Source organism: Thamnophis elegans, chromosome 6, assembly GCF_009769535.1.
Source record: "Thamnophis elegans isolate rThaEle1 chromosome 6, rThaEle1.pri, whole genome shotgun sequence".
NCBI lineage: Eukaryota > Metazoa > Chordata > Lepidosauria > Squamata > Colubridae > Thamnophis > Thamnophis elegans.
Window position 1 is genome coordinate 39,377,382 of NC_045546.1, and position 19,660 is coordinate 39,397,041.

General features: G+C 34.8%; 1 protein-coding gene across 2 annotated transcripts in view; it reads right to left on the minus strand.

The window, feature by feature from the left end:
• Positions 1–19,660, minus strand: part of POU2F1 (POU class 2 homeobox 1) — a 113,598-nt gene that overhangs the window by 32,473 nt on the left and 61,465 nt on the right. The window contains exons 3-7 of one of the 2 annotated variants that reach the window (XM_032219474.1): positions 14,251–14,345; positions 8,601–8,654; positions 6,928–7,047; positions 5,091–5,270; positions 3,179–3,305 (exon numbers count right to left, since the gene is read on the minus strand). In XM_032219474.1, the coding sequence (XP_032075365.1) occupies positions 3,179–3,305; positions 5,091–5,270; positions 6,928–7,047; positions 8,601–8,654; positions 14,251–14,345 (576 nt within the window). The remainder of the gene's footprint in view (positions 1–3,178; positions 3,306–5,090; positions 5,271–6,927; positions 7,048–8,600; positions 8,655–14,250; positions 14,346–19,660) is intronic. The other variant, XM_032219475.1, reaches the window with a different exon arrangement.

Consider the following 19,660-nt stretch of genomic DNA (forward strand, 5'->3'; position numbering starts at 1 on the left):
TTGAGAAGAAATTCTTGTGTTAACAAATCTCCAGTGGAGGGCGTAGGAGGCAAGGGCAGCGACTTCATAGCAATTTTTTGAGATGTGTTATTAAGGAAGCGCTTCTGCTTAGATTTGGGAGCCATTCCAAAAAAATAAAAAATAAAAACAAGCAATCAAGCAAGCCAACAATCAAAGTCTCTGCTCCCCTCAGTTAATCTTTTAACAGTTAATACGGAGAAGCCTTCAGGAGAGTAGGGCTGACTAAGTACGTCACATCAAACACAAAAGCTATAAGATCGCCATCTTGTGACGCAGCTAGAAAAGGGAGCCTTTTACAAAATTGAAGCTGGTATTTTGGATAATAATAGAAGAAATTCCTCAGGAATGGTCCCCGCCCGGATTAATTTTTAAATAGCTTAGCTTTGTCCTGGGGGGGGGGGCAACCTGCCTAGGGCTGCAAAAAAGCAGCTGCGAAGAACTGGCTGGAGTAAAAGCTCAGCTAATGTTGAACCTCTTCTCCATTTACAGCGGGAAAAAAAAGGCTGTGAATTACAAAGAGATCCTAACAACTGACCTTCTCCCTGCCCCTTTCTGCCAGAAAGGGGAGATATCTATAGATCTTATAAGATATACAGACCAGAACTCTGAGAGGAGCTCCGTTGAGCTCCCGTCGGCGACAGCTCCTCAATTTCAAGTCTCTTTTCAATTCTCTCTGTGATTATTAAAACTTTTTGAATTTCTAACAAAATTCTTTGCACAGTTAGAGTCTTTTCTTCTTCACATTGTGCCATTTTCCAGGTTATAAACATTGCCAAAACATCCGAGACTTTTTAGGTTTCAAACAAATTCAGTGGAGTTTTTCAAATCAAAGCTTTCTCTTTCCTTCAAAGGAACACCTGTATAAACAAAACGTTTTCCACTGACCCTTTCAGTAAACAAAGCTTATAGCTTTGTAATATCAGGTATTGCCAAGCCTCTAGCCACTAGATGGCAGTGTTACCTCTTTTCCATCTGTTTTTGCCTCTCTTTGTAAATTCCAAGCTCCAGAAGACAAAAAAAATGTTTAAAAATTACGCTCTGTCCAAGCCTTACGACAGAAGAAACTTTTAATCCACGAATACAAAAAATGGAAAAAGTATAGAGGAAGAAAGAAAAAAAGAGACCAGTCCAGTTTAAAAGTAAGAGGCATTTGTAAAAAGTCTCTCCATAAAAAACAAACAAAGTTAAGGTAGAAAAGATAACATCATAGTTTTAAACCAGGGTTAATTCGCCACTTATTTTCTTCTGTCTTCAATTTTATTTTAAACTCCAAGTCTTTTGGGTTTTCCCTTCTCTAATAATAAAAATTTTTCTCCACATTTTGACACACAGTTTCTCCTGTATTGCTTCTGTTTCAGGGGCTTGTCCTAACCTTCTGCAGCCATTTTGGCTGCTTCTCTTGTAGTTGGCAAAAAGAGCTTTCGCCTGGATCAATCAGGGACTTTGCAATGTCCCTGAGATCAGCAGGACATGCTCTTCTTTATCACTGTTCCTTCAGAATAGTTTAGGTACAAAAGGACCGTCCAGGAACAGAGATATTGACAGCAATCCTGGAGCCCCAAGATTGCATGTCGTGTTGTTGCGACATCAAGCCCCGCCTCCAGTAACTACAGCTTTTTGAACTGCAGATGTTACAGGAAGTTGTGCATAGTTTAAAAGCAAATGCACATGGCTTTCAATCTTTTTGATCAAGCCACACCAGATAAAATGATCATATTAAAGCACTAAGAACACATCCTCTTATTAAATCCAACTTGGAGTGATTTCTAAGAATTTCTATAAATTACACAGCAAACAATTACTTCATATTAGAAACTATACTACAGGAGTTAATGGACTTAACCGCTTAAGCGTATGCTATAGTTAATATCTATACTTCCAAGAAAGCATATAGGAAATTTAATAGCAATTACCAACTTTTGATATCCATTTCTAAGTTCTAAACTTTATATCGATACCTAAACATTTAAATTCAACCTAATCAATATTTAATCCACGCCAAAAAATATGTAGTCTCATCCAATAAGAGCAGCTGTGGAGAAGCTGAGATAAATGTTACATTCTCAGTGTAAAGCCTGTTGTTATATGTGAATGTGTGTATATCTTTTACTAGGTGTTAATAACATAAAAATCCTTGCAAGATCTCCACAGAGATAATCAGGGAACCATCTTCTGGATGTTTAACCACAAGCATATTTCAGAGGACCTGTCCAGAAAGTGTTTTGCCCACAGAACTTCATTGTGAGCTATTAGCCAGAAGTTCCATATGGGAATACTGTGGTAAGCCAAGCCATTACTTAAAAAAATCTCTACTGGGCTCCATGTCTAAATAGAGGTTCAGGCCTTAGCTGTTTCTTATCAGATTTCTCCACATGTATTACTAGCAATATACAAATGGACCTTTGTTCTAGCAAATTGCACTACCATCCCATTTCCTAGAAAGCCAGTGTTTAATAATGGTTGATACAATTGGTCGTTAAATGGTAAAAGGAAAAGGAGAATGGCAAATTATTTGCCTTTATCTACAAGCCACCAGCATTTTGTGCTTCCTGTAAGCCACACGTGTCAAACTCACGGCATCACATTGCCATCACAACATTTTTCCCCTTTGCGGAGCTGGGGTGGATGTGGCCTGCGCATGATGCATCTGGCCTGTGGGCCACCAGTTTAACACCCCTGCTTTAAGCCAAAAAGAAAAAAAAGATCTATAATATAAAGATACTATTCTCATAACAGAGTCCTCTTGAAGGTTTATGACATGTCTATTCTGTAGAATTTGCTGGGAACAAGCTCAGCCAATTACTATTAATCGTATTTGCTTAAGCTTCAAGTAAGTGGTACAGCTGAACAACTTCTAAACATTCTGAAAAAATGTAAATTTGTTGCTGATTAATCAATATGCAATTAGAATAAAAACTATTTTAAAAATAATTTCTTTATCTTTCACACAGAAAATGATTTGTATAAAGGGACACTGAGTAGATACATCCTGGTCAGGTGACTACCGTCAGTCAGATGGTTCCAATAGAACAGTTTCTTTTTCTTACCCCAAAAGAAGCATGCCTGTAACCAATTTTTTTAAAATTAGTGTCTCAAAAAAAAAAAAAAAAAAAAAAAGGAAAACTCTAAAAGATCATCTCAGAAATGTATTGCTTACCCTGCTGCCCCTGCGGTGTTTGTGAGATGATGAACTGTGCTGGTTGCAAGTTGGTTGTTGGATGCACCAAGACAAACTGTTGCAGATTGAGATTTTGTTGCTGGAGCTGCTGTAGATGCTGCAGATCCTTCAAGAAGGAAAACATATGAGATATCCAGAACTAAGCATCTTCCCCTTCTCCTTTTTATAATAAAATAAAGCCAAAGGAAGGACTCCAAACTTCTTGTTCCCTGAACACAATGTACTTATATACACCATGATATACTTTGGCCACCTAATGAGAAGGAAGGACTCACTGGAGAAAATCCTAATGCTGGGAAAGATTGAGGGCCTCTTTGAAGGTGCTCATGCACCTACTTCTGTGCAAGGAAGCGGGGAAAAGATATTGCCTTTCTCTATTACCTTTTCTCCTCTCTAGCCACCAAAATGTGTAGGATTTCCCCATTTATGAATAAGAAAAGGGATGAAATATAAATGAAGCAATGCACACTTTGTAAATGGCCAAGACAAATTCATCATCAACAAAATGTTTACTATTTTTGTATTAAAAAATAAATACTGGGAATCGTACTGATGGATTGACATGATGACCACTGAAACATTGGTAAATCAGAGGTAACAAATTACTCAACATGTGGAATGGTAAAAACAGATTATTTTATTTATTTATTTTATTTATTTATTGTTAAAAATTTATATGCCGCCCAATCCCAAAGGACTCTGGGCGGCTTACAAAAGAGAAAGAAAGAAAGAAAGAAAGAAAGAAAGAAAGAAAGAAAGAAAGAAAGAAAGAAAGAAAGGAAGGAAAATAAAAAAGGATAGTTTAAAAGTTCACAAGACACGCATTTGTTCTAATCGGGGCTGGACCTTAACAATGATGTTTTATGATATGAAAATAAGTGTTTTGTTATTTATATTATCCATCAGTCTATCATATAATACTGTTATATAACAATATGAATAACAAAAGCTAGACAGAAGACAAGAAACATAACTACATAATTTTGAAAGATCTCTTAATGACTTTATATAGTTTGAAAATTTCATGAAAATTAATGGGAAAGGCCAAACTTTTATAACAATAAGAGCAGTTCCCTAATAATATTAATGGTCTTCCCTTTACTAGATGTGTTCAGGTAGAAAGGCTGAGGCTGATTTACCATTTGCCATTAATGAATTAATTTGATTCTTATACTCAGCACAAGGATTTTAACTTAATGGTCTATGTGACATTTGGATGATCTCCTAAGTCATTGATTTCAATGACTAAATTTATTACAAGAAATAGTTATTTGGTGGTAAGTTATAATAAAAATTCAAATAAGAAAAGCCATGTTGTTAATGATAAAGGAAATGATGGAAGTATTTTCTTCAGCCTACAGTGTAAAAGCTTCTAGAGCAGTAGTCCCCAACCTTTCTGGTTTGATAGCCTGGCAGAGGGGAGAGAGGATAGTTCTTTGTGTGTAGCAGGCATGCATGCTCACATGAGCACTCAATTTGTGAGACTGGCAGATACATGTGCATGCCGTTCACACAAATGGAGCTGTGCATGCATACATGCTCACCCACTACTTGCGTGGCCCAGTTCCGAATGGGCCACAGCCCAGAGGTTGAGGACTCCTGTTCTAGAGGTTACATGAAGATTTGAACATGTTCAAATCCACAGTTCAGCTTTATCAACAAAGCTTCCTCCTCTCACTTTCTACTTTAAAAAAAAATTCCTTCCTTCCTGGATTGAATAGTGATAGATTAAAAAAGTTACACACTTTCTGCAACAAGGATATGGCACAGCAGTTACTGGGCACCCAAGACATTCTCACAACAAGATATATAATAGATCTAAGCTTCATCTGTTTTGTGAACAACAAAATAACATTTGGCCAACTAAAGCCATTAACAGTTTGAACCTCACCTGTGCAATTTGTATCGGCTGAGATAGAGGAATCTGTGTCATGGGCGTTGCAGCAGAAGCTGAGATGGTGGCCCCTGCAGCATTGTGCTGCTGACTGGCTGAATGCTGCACTGCAGCTGCCAGCAACTGTGCCTGTGCCTGTTGTAGTAATAATTGCTGCTGGGCTGGTGTTAACGTAAGCTAGAAACAAGTTTTAGGACATTCATTAATAAAAGAAAGGAAAAGCTGCTTTCTTAAGTATCACTGTTAATTTCTCAGAAGTTTTTATTAGATAAGCTATTTTATATTTTTTGCTTCAGTATGACTGAGATCAGAGAAGCAAGAGTCTCTATGACTCCTCTTTAAGATTAATGTGAAAAAAGTAATTAGCAAGCAAGCAATGGAGAGAAACAGCACTGACAGGAAATAGCAAGCAAAAAGAACAAGCCATCATTGACAGGCTTTGAAAGGAAATTTACATCTACCAGAAGCACAAGCGATTAGCCAGATGAATGAAAAATAGCAATACTGGCTGTGGTTACCAAACAACTGATAATACTCCAGCTGCTTCATATTAGTATGAATCCCTGCCATGTTCCATCGTCCCCATTATGCCTTAAGATATAGATGAGGAACATGTGCACCATTTGTTCCTTTCCAAGGCACCCCCTCTTCCGTCTGTCTTTTTGTTTTGATAACATTGAGCTGGTAAGTTGACATCTCTGCCAGTTTCCAAACATGCATTATCTCTATGAAACAGGTGGCATCGAACTCCCTCTGACACATTATTCTTCCCAGTTTCTGTAATGAGAGAGCTGCTAGGTTCAAAGACCTGAATCCACTCCCTATATTACAGGCAAGAACATTTCAGCAATATGACCCAGACAGCATTTCAATAAGCCTGAAGGATGCTGAATAGGTCCATGCAAACATTCACACATAATCTTATCCTAAGCCTTAAAGAATGATACTCAGATTACAGTAAAATTGTGATTTATATGTTATTTTGCTATTGTTATGGCATACATGCTCAATTGAAAAATGTACAAAGAGCTCAACTGAGAAGCCTATTTAAAGAGCTTTTCATCTCATGCCAACTTTTAAAATGTTAATCTAAGGATTCATTTTTCTATATGAAAAAGAGAATATCAACAAACCAAAACATGTATTAAAAGTTACACTTTAGGATGAATATTAAAATACCTGATTCAATATTCATGAATAGGAGAGTGATTTTATTGTGACTTCAGAGACGCCAATACATTTCTTATTTCAATCATGTAATAAAGTTACATTGCTGTTTCTATGATGCTACTGATTTCATCACAAATTGCTTGTCTTCTAAAATTTATGTTTAAGTTTCAAAAGAGTAGAAAACAAATGTATAAAAATGTACTAACAGTTTAGACTAAGAGGTTTTGTTAAAATTATCTATATCTACAATCACTAACATTTTGCAATAGAGCTGATTTGCTTAGGAGATTTCAAATGTATTTATATTTAGGTAAATATATTGTTGTAGCCAGCAAGGGCATTAAAAGTGTGAAACTTAAATACAACATATTGGGCGTAGAGATCAAAAGTCTACTCTATTAGAATCCAGAATGTCATATGAAAATGCAATATTTAAAAGAAACAGCAAAGAGAATTTTTGTACTTTCTCTCTTTACATAGAGTAATTATCAGAAAAACAAAAAAAAAAATCTCAATTTTATCATCTTGTCAGAGATTTACAGGAATGCATAATATTGATAAATTCAGATTCACTGGGATTACTTCATTTTCCTTTTATGGGTTGTTTGGCTAATACCACAACTTGAGAAGGTTGCTCATTCTCATTCACTACAGCTGATCTTACCCCAGTTATCTGCCCTCCAGCCAACATAAGCTGTGTTTGCGGTATGGCCGCCTGAACTGAAGGCTGCTGTGAAGGCTGGCTTGGCTGCTGAGTGTCCCCAGATTCTTCATTAGATTTAGACTAGAGAAAGAAAAATACAAACTTTGTAGAACACAGCAGTTATTAGTGTGGACAAAAACATATTCTACTGTAGTGTTTTCCCTGTTCATTGATTGCGAATTAATTTGTTTTAAAAAAACACTTTAAAAAGCTTATTTATTTCTATAAGTAATCATAGATAATAGATGGGGTTGTATCTGCTTTCGCACCAGTAAAAAACAAAATATTTGGAATAAAAGAAAAGAGCAGTAATTTCTGATTATTTTCATAGTTGGATAGAAATGAATATGTTGAATACATAAAGCCTCTGATTTATTATCTCCCTATCATTATGCATTGGTTTAAACCAATACATTAATTAGTGCTGCTAAAGCTTCCAAACTTTCCTAGTCAATGCAATGTTACTGATAATTCTTAGATGCACACCTTCACCAAGTATGTGACATTGCCCAACCCTATTAATTACTGAGAAAACCAATACTAATACACTGAAGGTTTGGATCACAAGATCACAATTTCCATATATCCATTTTATCAATATGGCATTCAATTTAAACAAGATACTAAAATGTTTGTATACCAAACATACCAAAGTACCAAGGGAAAGAAAACTAACTCTCAGAATACAAATATTATTTCTAATCAGTGAAGTTCTGGTATTTTTAATGGCAAGCTCAGTTTACATATTTAAACTATTTTATAGAAAAACAAATTAATATATAGCCACAAGGTAGGAAATGCAAGCAAGAAAGCAAAAGAAAGACGGGGGAGAAAAGCCCAAAGAGGGGTTTATGCTAATTAAATCGCTTATGGAGAACATTAAAATTCTGCATAGATTTGCATATTTTCCACCACCTGTTTTGGGGACCACAGAGCAGGCTAATTAACATAGAGGCTCTGATTAATTCTGCCAGTCATTGAGAGATAATTACAGCACAGGACTGTAAACATTCTGCACTGGAGATATAGCCTGTTTGCCAACATCTCTCTCTGGGATTGAAAAATTACCATGGCAACCAAGTCAATGTTCAGCCTCTTTTTTACAGAAGAAGGTCACTTTTCCTATTCCTTTCAGAAGCATCATTTGTAACTAGATGTGTGTTCTAGAGGGCTTCAAGAATAGTCTTCGGTTTTTAGCATTCTTATAATGAAGCCACTTCAAAATACTATTTGTTATATTCCTTTTCTTTTTTAATATATTGCTTGAATGTCTTCATAGTAAGAATCAGAGGATCACAATTTGGTGTAGCATCATACAATACACAAAGCGTATTTAGTCAGCTATATATCTTTGATAGAAATGAACAAGTTTTAGATTCAACTATTGAAAATAATATAATTTCTCCAACATTGTATAACTTTCCAAAATTATATATTAAAAAGGTAGGATAAAATGATGATGATATTCGCTTCCGTAATATAAAAGTAGCTCTTTTTAATAGTATTAACAGCATTAATTGCTGTTGAACACCTAAGTTGATTATTGATTACACACTATAGTGTATATAGTGTCACACTATTCATATTTCAACTAAATGGACTGAGATAGATGAGAAATTTATAGTAATTCTTACCTGTACATTTAAGGATTGGGCAGCAGCTTGTAAACTTGATCCAGGAAGCTGAACCTATAAAAACAATTCATTTTTATCAATAGAGTCAGCAAAATGGTTGCAAAGTTTCCCAGCTTGAAAAAAATATAATAAGTATTATGTCTTAAATACTACTTAAACCCTGAAGGTTATAGTAAGATAGGCTAATAAAATATTCTAGTTAGCAGAATGCAATGGCAGTATTTGCCAAGAAAACTACATTGATATGAAATCATAATGAGTGAAATTTGCTAGGAGGTTGAATCCCATTGCAGAATTGAACTGATCAGGAATGTTTCAGTAGCTGACTAAATCAAAACAGCATTTTTTATGAAGCAGTCAAAATTAGAATCTTATTAAAAGTTCATTAGAAAATTGTGGAACACAGAATCATAAATAATATGCATCTCACTAAATGTTAAATTTCTTCAGATTTTAACATGTTGTGTGAACCTGTGGATGGTAATGCATTCTTTATCGGCTAAAAATCACTCCAATGAAAAATTTTAAAATGTTTTTCTCAAAGAGACTAGGGCATCCTTATACAGAAGTTTAACGATTTTTTAAAAGTAGGGATTTCTACCATGTTGTGTATCATTTTCATAAGAACAGAAACTTCCAAATTATAAAGGATATGGATTTTCCTAAACACTGTGTTGAACTACAGCACAGCTCTGGGAACTCAAATATATCAGGTAGCATATATGTAAATAGGAGACATAAGCAAGGTAGTTAAGATATAAGCAAATACTCTTTTCCAACTTTTCCCACATTTCTGGGTTGGATTCCACAAAAGTATAAGAATGCCATCTGTCACCAAGCAAGTAATTATCCTGTAAAAAAGCTTCTATCAGCAGTGCCAACAGCCAGTTTAATCTCTCTGCTCAGTACTATTTTGAGATAGAATAGTATTCATTAGAGAGGTTTGCAAACCAGCATAGCTGTCGTAGAGATATGATGAAGGTAAAAACAATATTTTGTGTTTCAATTCTTTTTGTAGTATCAAATTATGAATACATTCCTCTTACACATAATTGGCAAAAAACTTAAGACCACTTTAATGAAAACTAAGTTCAACATGCTGCATTACTTTTTTTAAAAAAAATCTCATTAGATAATTGTGAATGATGCTATATTCTGCAGTAAACATATTTGTATAGCCTAAATTTTATTCTTAAATAAATTCATCCTATATTGTAGATGAGCCAATTGTCCCAGATGTGTGTGTGTATGTGTATGTATGTATGTATGTATGTATGTATGTATGTATGTATGTATGTATAATAAAAGTATGAACTGGATATCAACTTGAATAGAGCACACACATTTGCAAGAATGCTAAGACGTTTTGCCAACTAATCTTGCAAACTATGTGAACTTAAAAACAATATACAAGCTGTTATCATTTTATAGTTAACTAGAGAATTGTGACCCATTGGGTCATCATTTCAGAAATATTTCATTACCTGAACAAAAAGGTAGAATAGCTATGGATGAGCAAAGAAGCAAGGGGAGCAGGAGCAACTTGATTTCTTGCTGGCTATCCCACAGAGTTTCCTTTTAGGAAACTGGCAGTGAATATTTGGAAATCACTATCATGTGACTGCAGCTGACTGTGACGGTGCAGCCACTAAAACTGGCACAACTTTCCTACATTTTATTCCCACAGATTTTATACATATTCGGTAAATTAGTCCGCCTGAGATATGCTGATTCTAAAATGGTGGTCCTACAATGCACTGTTTTACCAACTGAAGGTTACAAACACACACACACATTTAGTAGTATATAAATGGCAAAAGACATGTTTGAATTTTATCTTTTATACCTACTGCCCAGTGACAAATTTATATACATTCTAAATTATCTTAAAATATATTTAAAAAAAACAACCAGCACAGAAAGCTTAGGAATAGTGGACAATAGATGAATTGAAGATGTTCACTGGAGGTAGTCAGACAAAATGATTTAATTGTTAGAATACGTGTATTGTAGAATACGTTTTTATATATATATGTAATACATGTATATAATACATTAAAATTGATGCATGTATAATATTATGTATATTCTCAGGCATGTTCCTTGATCACCTACATGTATATACCCTAGCATCATCCTGATCATTTTATGTATTACTGCCTTGTTGCATTTGCTTCAAACACCCAATATTCTATTACATTTCAGTTTTAGTGAACATTCTAGGACCCAAGGCTAAGATAGCCAAATCACGTTGATTTTGTTTACTAAGATATTTTTTCCTGCACATCTCATCAAGAAGCATAACCAAACTTGATTAAGCTAGCCAATTTTCCTAGTAGCACTAGCTGTATGCTACATACATTGCAATATCTGAACTGGGTTTGGAAGTTGAGACAAATAATCTCTATGGTTTACACAAGAAATAGTACGGCTATGTATACAAAATCGCCAGGACTGAAGTTTAATCCGAAGGAAACTCTATCAGAAAGCACAGGCTTGTTTTCTTGTCTATATCTGAGAAGGTTCATGCAAGTACAGGAATGCTTCTGTGTTCTGCCATTAAAGAATACTCTGTTACTGAAACAGGTATTAATTAAATAGGACAACTCAAACTCAAACTGTGAATTAAGTCTCTCTTTTTTAAAAAAAAAATAATACTCTACTGTATAGAACAACACTGTATAGATAAACTAGAACTATTGTTGTATTTTCTATTACAGGTAACTGATTTCCTAAGTCCTTTCAGGTACAATACATTGTAGTAATACAGTTGGGAAAAGAGAAATCCATATGTAACATATTTTCCATAGAACCAGAATTACCACCTAAATTGTCAGAAAATTCTAACATCTGTCAGACAAACAAATAGAAGTGTGAGAGAAATTGATCTTCTAAAACAAGTTTTACCAGGTGTAGAAATAATGAAGTATACTGGCAGCTGGTAGGTAGACAGATAAAATTTATTTGCCACTCATGTCACTGTGGGGCTACTCTGGCTGGCTTACAAGAGTACAATGAAATTTTTTTAAAAAATGTAAATATATGTAAATATAACAACAGTAAAACAATGAAACAATAAAAATAAAGTACTGCAATATTAATTACAAGATGGACATGGAGAGAACAGGATGCACAGGGGGAGTTAGGATCAGCTAGTTAGTCCAACGACCATCTCCAGTGTTGTACTCCCTCACTGGGTACTAGACCAACTGGAAGAGCCAGGTCTTACAGAAAGATAAGAGGGTGGGGGCAGACCTTACTCCAGGGGCATGGATGTTAATGATCATGCCTTTCTTTACTTTTATGGGAGAAAAGTACCTGACAGCCATTTATTCTTACAAATAACAGTGGAAAAAAATCCTTTAAAAAAAAAAAGACAACTGTTTTTCACTTAAAAAAGTAAATGTGAGAAGGGGCAATCGATTTTAGGCTATAGTAACATTTCCGAAATTTCCAATATTTTCCAAACAAATAAATAAAATCTGTTAAACAAAATTCAGAAGGGAAACATTTGCTCTCCTTTCCAAATCAAAATTCACTTTCTATTTTGGAAGAAAATAAAAACATTTATTATGTGATCCACAGAATTTGGAGGCAGGGAAAACTAAATACAAAACTAATAAACTAAACTAATAAACTCAACTTTTGGAATTGAGAAGTGAAAGGTCTGACAAATTAACCTCCAACCATGCCAATATTAAAAGCCCCTTTGACTATAAGATTAGGTATTGGAGAAACAATTGGAATTCTCAACCCATTCCCTTTTCCTACTCCAAGTACCATTTTGGCAGTACCCTAAAATGACCAAGAAGGAACGCAAAATTTTAAATAGTATATAAATAGTATATTAAAAAGTGGATTCTTTTGAGCAAGAACCTCCATGCGCTTATCATATAAAGAATAAATGCTATATAGAAAAGGGATAGGCAAGCAAGAATCTGTCTTTTTATCTCACCAAAACTAATATATTATAAGATAATTTTGATTTATTAGGTGTTCTAAGGTACCCAAAAGATCAAACAATTTACAAGTCTAGGAAACACCAGTGCATTGTAAAATTATGGTTTAAGTTGCAGCTTTAAATGTGTTACATTAGAATATGAAACTCTTCTTTCACTCCTTAGCTGCACTACACTAACTTCCTGACTTCTAGAATGAATAATCATCTCATTTAAACATGGGTTTTAAAAATCTGTCAGCCTACTTTGAATATGACAATAGAAACAGTCAAGAAACTATTTTTGTTCAACTACTCTTTATGTGGCAGACTCCTTATTCATTTTTTCCCCTTTTCGATAGTAAGAATCTGTAATGGAAAATTATTTTTACTATCAACTGCCACTTTTTAAAAATAGTGTTTTACTGAAATGTTTTTATGTACAGTATATACAATCACTGTGCTACCTCTTCCTCTGTTCGTACATATTTTTCTCCATGTTTGCCAACCACTTGATTTGTAAAATAAATAAATAAAATAAAATAAAATTTCATTGTCAAAATCCTTCATCTCATTCATGATGACTCCTGGAAATTCTTCTGCTAACATTCGTTTAACTACCCCCTAATTATCTGTTTAGCACTTAGGCTTCTAGTGTTTGAGAACAAGAGATTTTGAAATCAAATGTCTGAATCAGTCATGTTTCCATCTAAGTACATAAATCCAGTCAAATTAAATCAAACTCAGTAAGGCATGATACTCTTCAAACGTATTGTTTATAATCAAGTTGTGTGTGTTTGTGTGTGGGTGCACATGTGCACCTTTTGAATCAGAATTGACTTTCTAGAAACTGCCTGGACTAATACCTGTAGTTTTCCTGACAAGATTTTTGGAAGCGGTTTGCCAGTATCTGTTTCCTATAGCTGGGAGTCTGTGACTGACCCAAGGTCACCTAGCTGGCTTTGTACCTAAAACTTGATCTCGGTACTCAAACTAATGGTCTCCCAGTTTCTGGCCTGATGCCTTAACTACTGCATCAAATTGATTATCCTTATTATTGTGATCCCGCTACAAAATTTGCATCATTCTAGACAAATTAATTAATTGGATTCCAAAGCCATCAACAGTTATTGATAGTAGCTTTTACCTAGAAACTGAAAATAAGCAATAGTCCAAGCAATGGTAACAATTATTATGATTTGCAGCCTCTAGTTCACTTGAAGAATCAAGTTTTATGTAATAACTTTTAGCTGAATTTCAGTATCTTTATAATCAGTAAATTATAAAGATAATTGGAAATTATTTCATTGCTCTATTGTCTTTTTGACAGCCCTTATATTTCAAAAACCTTATGAATGTTCATAATTTATGTAATTATTTAATATATGCAATTGTATGATGTGCTAAGAACATTGTGTAATTTTGTGGATATGCATGGATTCCTTCCCATGGCAATATGAGACACTGTAACAAAGGACATATTACATGATCATGATGTACTCTTTTTATAAAGAAACAACTGAGCATTTCTTTTTGCTGTTTCCATTTTTAATTTTCTTCCATATGTTGGCTGCTAAATATTTCTAGAATCTGGCAAATTTTATAGAAGTTATTAAAATATCAGCCTTATACTCTACTAATCCTGAACATAAAAATTATCTATACGACTTTTTTCAATAGGTCTGTATAAAAGAAAAAAAACCCCATGCTTACCTGATGAAGATGTCCAAGGAACGCCTGGGCTGTGGAAATTGCTCCTGGAACAGGCACCGTCTGTTTCTGAAAGTCTAGGCCATTTGTTTGTGTGCCTAGAAAAGCAAAGTTATAGCCAATTAAAATTCTTCTTAAAAGACAATTCTGAAAAAATTGCTGGCTCCTTAAAATCCAAGTAGCAATTCAAAGACAAAGAGCTTAAAATGCCCGTATTTTAAGTCTCGGTATTTAGCAAAATTTTAATATTACCATATTTATTGTTCTGTTTTAAAGCCACTTATTAATAACCTACAGTAGAATAATGTTACTAAAATTTCCATCATAAAAGTTAAAAATCCAGCTAGCTAAAAATACAAATATATAAAGATCAACATTATAAAATACAAAACAGGATCTAAAACAATTAGTTGATATAGAAGCTAAATTGCTGAAGGAACTATGATATCGCCTTAAAAATTTAGATAAACAAACAAGTCTTAGTCTGAAACAAAACAAAAAATAAAATAAGTGCTATGCAACTTCTCAGATCATCCATTAAATCAGTAATCATTATTAAAACAATTCATTCTTCATCCTCAGAATGATAGGCAATTGGAGAAAATTCTCAGTCCATGATGGATACACATACTGTATTGCAGAAGAATTCCTCAACTTAGGACCACAATTGACCCAAAATTTCTGCTGCTAAGTGAGACATTTGTTAAGTGAGTTTTGCCCCATTTTACAATCTTTTTCTTGCCACATTTGTTATGTGAATCTCTGCAATTGTTAAGTTAGTAACATAGTTGTTATCTGAATCTGGCTTTCCCATTCACTTTGTTAGAAGATCACATGACATCAGGACATTACAACCGTCATAAATACAAGTCAGTTGCCAAACATCTTAATTTTGATCACATAACTATGGAAATGCTGCAACGGTCATAAATGTGAAAACGGTCAGTTATTTTAATGCAACTGTAACTTTGAATGGTCACATATGAACTGTTGTAATCAGAACACTTGAATAAATATAGTGTTAGGAAAATTAAAAAGCACCTAAAATATTAAGACAAAAAGTTTACAATAAAGTTAAAATAAGTTGGAGTATAAGACGCACTCTTCTCCCCAAAAGTGGGTGGAAATGTCTGTGTGTCTTATACTCTGAATATTGTGGCATGGGGGGGAGGTGCGGCACCGATCAGCTGCTCTAGAATGGACTGTGGCAAATGGGTTCTGGCAGCAAATGGGCTGTGGTGAATGGATAGCAGCAGCAAACAGACAGTGGTGAACGGGTCACAGCAAATAGGCCAGATGAATACTGAATGGATGCTGGGAGGCAGAGGCAGATCCCCCCCCTTGTTTTCCTCCCCAAAAGCTAGGTGCATCTTATAGTCCGGAGCGTTTTATAGTCCAAAAAGTACAATAAGTTGAAGTAGTTCTGGTTCTTCAAAATATGACAGTAATAAAGCATATCGTTAATTGCTTTGAACCGAATTAGGGGCTACATGCAGTCCACAATATTTTTTTTTTGGGTGATCCCTAGATTTCTCCAAGGGTTGAAGCTAAACATCTAGACTCCTTTTTTGCATTTTTGAGGCAATTTAAGAGGAACAATTGATAGCTTAAGTCTTGCAGATACTTTCTACTCATTTTGTTTGGTAGAACTGGTCAATAGCCCTGACTACTTGTACAGTACAGCCTCAACATATCACAAAAAAAAATCTCAAAATCCTTTCAGCCAGAAGAAGTCATGCAACCGATACAGAATGTCTATGGAGATTCTCAGTCATCCAGGTTGATTACAAAGGTGCTTTTTCAAAGAAAGATAAAGACAGTCCAGTTGCCTTTTCAAAAAGCATCTTTGGGACAACCAATAAAGAAGAAATACAACAATAAAGAAGAAATACAACAGATCACAGAAATAAGTGAGAATGGAAATATAAAATGCTAACACAGAAAAAAGTGAAAAATAAAAAAAAGGTTTTAATATTTGTTTCATTTAAATATATTATGATGCTTGAACACTTTCCATCAAATTGATTCTTCCAAGGATGTAATAACTGGATTTGTTGGCAGGAGTAAACAACTTACTAAAAAGTTCCTCAAGGCTGAACATAACTTAACCAGAATTTCTGTTATTAGAAAGAAATGGAAAAGTACTACTTTCTCTATACATAATATGAATTCTGGACAGATTAAGATTTATTATCCTAACCTATAGCTTCAACAAAATATCTTAACTTTATAGATTTTCAAATATATGATTTAGCAACTTTTAGTGAAACTAGATAGTAAACAGAAACTACATTAAATGCTAAAGAATGATTCTTTAAGGGAAGGAATGATACTGCCAGACTTGGAAGAGATGGGGAAGACTTCTCAAGAGATCATGCTCTAATCCAGCCATTACAGACATGTATTACACCTCTCCAATCTTTTCTCTTAACAAATGTTAAGAAGATGCTGCTAGATGAAGCATTTTATCAGCCAGGGTTTAGGCATGAAAACAGAATGCAATCCTCACTAGTTCCTGTTAATGATGGCCAGACATAATCCTGCCTATTTTTACAGAATAGCTTCAACATGTCACACAAAACCTGGGCCAGCTCTTCAGTCATCAAAAAATATCCATTTAGATGGGGAGAGGGTGCTGCTCTTTGTCTTGCTTTATCTCTCAGTGGCAAATAATCTATCAATCAGTGATTGTATACCTTCCCAAGAAGGTAGTCTCAATAAGTTGATGGTGAGGAGTGGCTCCTCAGCATCTCCTGCTGTTTAATATTTACCCTGTTTCCCTGAAAATAAGATCTCCCTGGATAATAAGCCCAATTGGGCTTTTGAGCTCATGCACTAAAATAAGTCCCCCCCACAAAAATAATGCCTCTCTGAAAAAAATTGCAACACAGCAGCAGCTATGAGATGACCATGCTCGCCGCTCTTACATCTAACTTCCCTTGAAAGAGCAGGCTTACAATTTAAGAGGTCGCCCCGGACTTTAAGCTCCTGTAGGAATAGCAAGTGGAGGCCATAATCAGGACAGCTGCAACTGGTATCCCAGTTGCAGCCTTTTCTAGACACGAGGCTCTAGCAACAACTACCTATGTGCTCCTGGTTAGATTACTACAGCCCGCTCTTCATGAGGCAACCATTAAAGACAAGTCATAAGTTATGGTTGATACAAAATATGGTGGCAAGCACTAGAATAACCAGTTTTTGCAGGAACTATATTGATTATTTGTTGGCTTCCAGGTCCAATTGATTGTCCTAATCATTCTCTATTAATACTCTTTATTGTCAGTAAAAAATATTGATAAATTGATAAAATAGATTTTGTCCACTCCATATAGCCAACACAGCAGGCTGAGGATTCTCTCCTTCAAAATAAGATGGAGATTAAATAACTATGCTTTTGTGGTAAAAGTCCCTTCTGCAACAATTTGCCCCCTGAAATTAGGATTGCCCTTAACTTGCTACCATTCTCAAAAACTGTGAAGATTGCTTTTTCAGTAAGTGTTTGGTGTGGATGAAATAATAATAGAGGCAACTGCTCAAGGGGAATATTTAGTCTGGCTGGAGTCTTGTATTGATTTGTCCTTGTTGCTGTTCTGAAGTATAAATTGCCTACATTTTTTGAAGTAAGCAATATATAAATTCAGATAAATAAAAAAGCAAATAATGTATTTTATTTTCTGAATTTGAATTTTCTGAAATGATTGGTTTTAATTTTCTAATTTATAATTATGTTTCTGATACTATAATAGTTTGTTCAGAGTATAAAAAAAATTCAGGAAATGATTTGGAAATAAAAATCTGCTCGTTTTAGTTATCTGAGGAAAAAACAGTAAGCTCTTCAACTCACAAGAACATCATTAAAATGAACAACTGTTTGTCTTAATAAATTGAAAGATAAATTATTTTGTAACGTGAAACTAATCCAATTGCTAAAATTAAAGTTTTACCAACTGCCATTTCAATAAATCTTGTTAAAGAAATCTCTGTCCCAGGAGTATAATAGGAAAAGAGTATGACTGGAGACTTTATATTTTTATTGAACATGAATTTTACTGTTTTAACATCTTAAAAAGTCTGCTTTCTCCAGCATACACGGCATGACTATCTGGTATGTTATAAACTTATAGAAATCTACATGGATAAGTTATAAAAGCACTTATTAACTAAGCTATTTGGTTGAATATGTATCTTATTCAATCCAAAATCCAAAGCATGTAAATAGCAACAGCAATTTGCACATATTCCCAATTAGTGTGAGCAAGGCAACTCACTGGGGTAGTGATGGCTAACCTTTGTAGTGCTGAGTGCTGAAAGTGTGTGCGCACACACCCATAATGCAATGTGGGTGCACCCACTGCCCCTGCATGCGCGCATGACCGCACATGCGCCCATCTCCTTTGCATGCACATGCCTTTGCATACACCCGTCCCCATGCATGCAACATCTGCACATGCATGTGACCCATGTATGACCCCTGTGCATATGCATGCGAACTATGCATATGCACCCTGCCCCATATGTGCACACGTCTCCCACATGTGCCCCACTCCCCACGCATGAGCGGCAGAGACCCAAAAATTAGCTGCCTGCTGGGAGTCATGCACATATGTGCAGTGGAACTGAGCTGGGGCGACGGCTCATGTGCCCACAGAGAGGACTCTGTGTGCCACCTGTGGCATGCATGCCATAGGTTTGCCATCACAGCACTAGAACCAAATGTTACATTTTGGGAATGTTGTGAGTCAGTTGAGACCAGAGACCTCATCAGTTGTTTGGTGTCTTGTGCTTATTGTATATTTATCAGCAGGTATTGTATATATCAAAACTTGCATATTTAAGACTAAGCCCTTCTTAGTGGAAATGGCCAAAAGGACCTCTTGCCCATTTCCTCTGAGAAATTTACAGAATGAGATATAATTTGACTAAAATTAGGATCAGAGAATATGGCTTTAGGATATTATTAAGTCTCATTCTAGTTTCAACCATGCTGTTCCTGAATATAATTCAGTGACCTCTTTTTCATTTCATTTACAATTTAATTAAAATGTTTATGATACTGGATGAAGCAGAAATGGTAACTGCAGACAAAATTACTGAGCAATTCATAAAAAGAAAGCATTTCTTCAGGGAATAACCAATCAATTCCCAGAGTATCATAATAAACTGCGCTATTCATATATTATTCTTTATTAACTTATATTGCTCCAAACCATTGTAAGATTATTTTAGCAGTAGTTATGAAGGCTGGAAATTGTTTAAAAAATATTTTTTTAAAATCAAAGGAAAAAAAGCTCTTTGTAGTAGAATTAGTGTTGAATAAAAATGGTCGTACTCAAACCAAAATACTATGTACAAGTACAATGTGAAAAATAAATTGAAAGTAAAGAAAAACAGACAGCAACTCAAAATAGCTGAA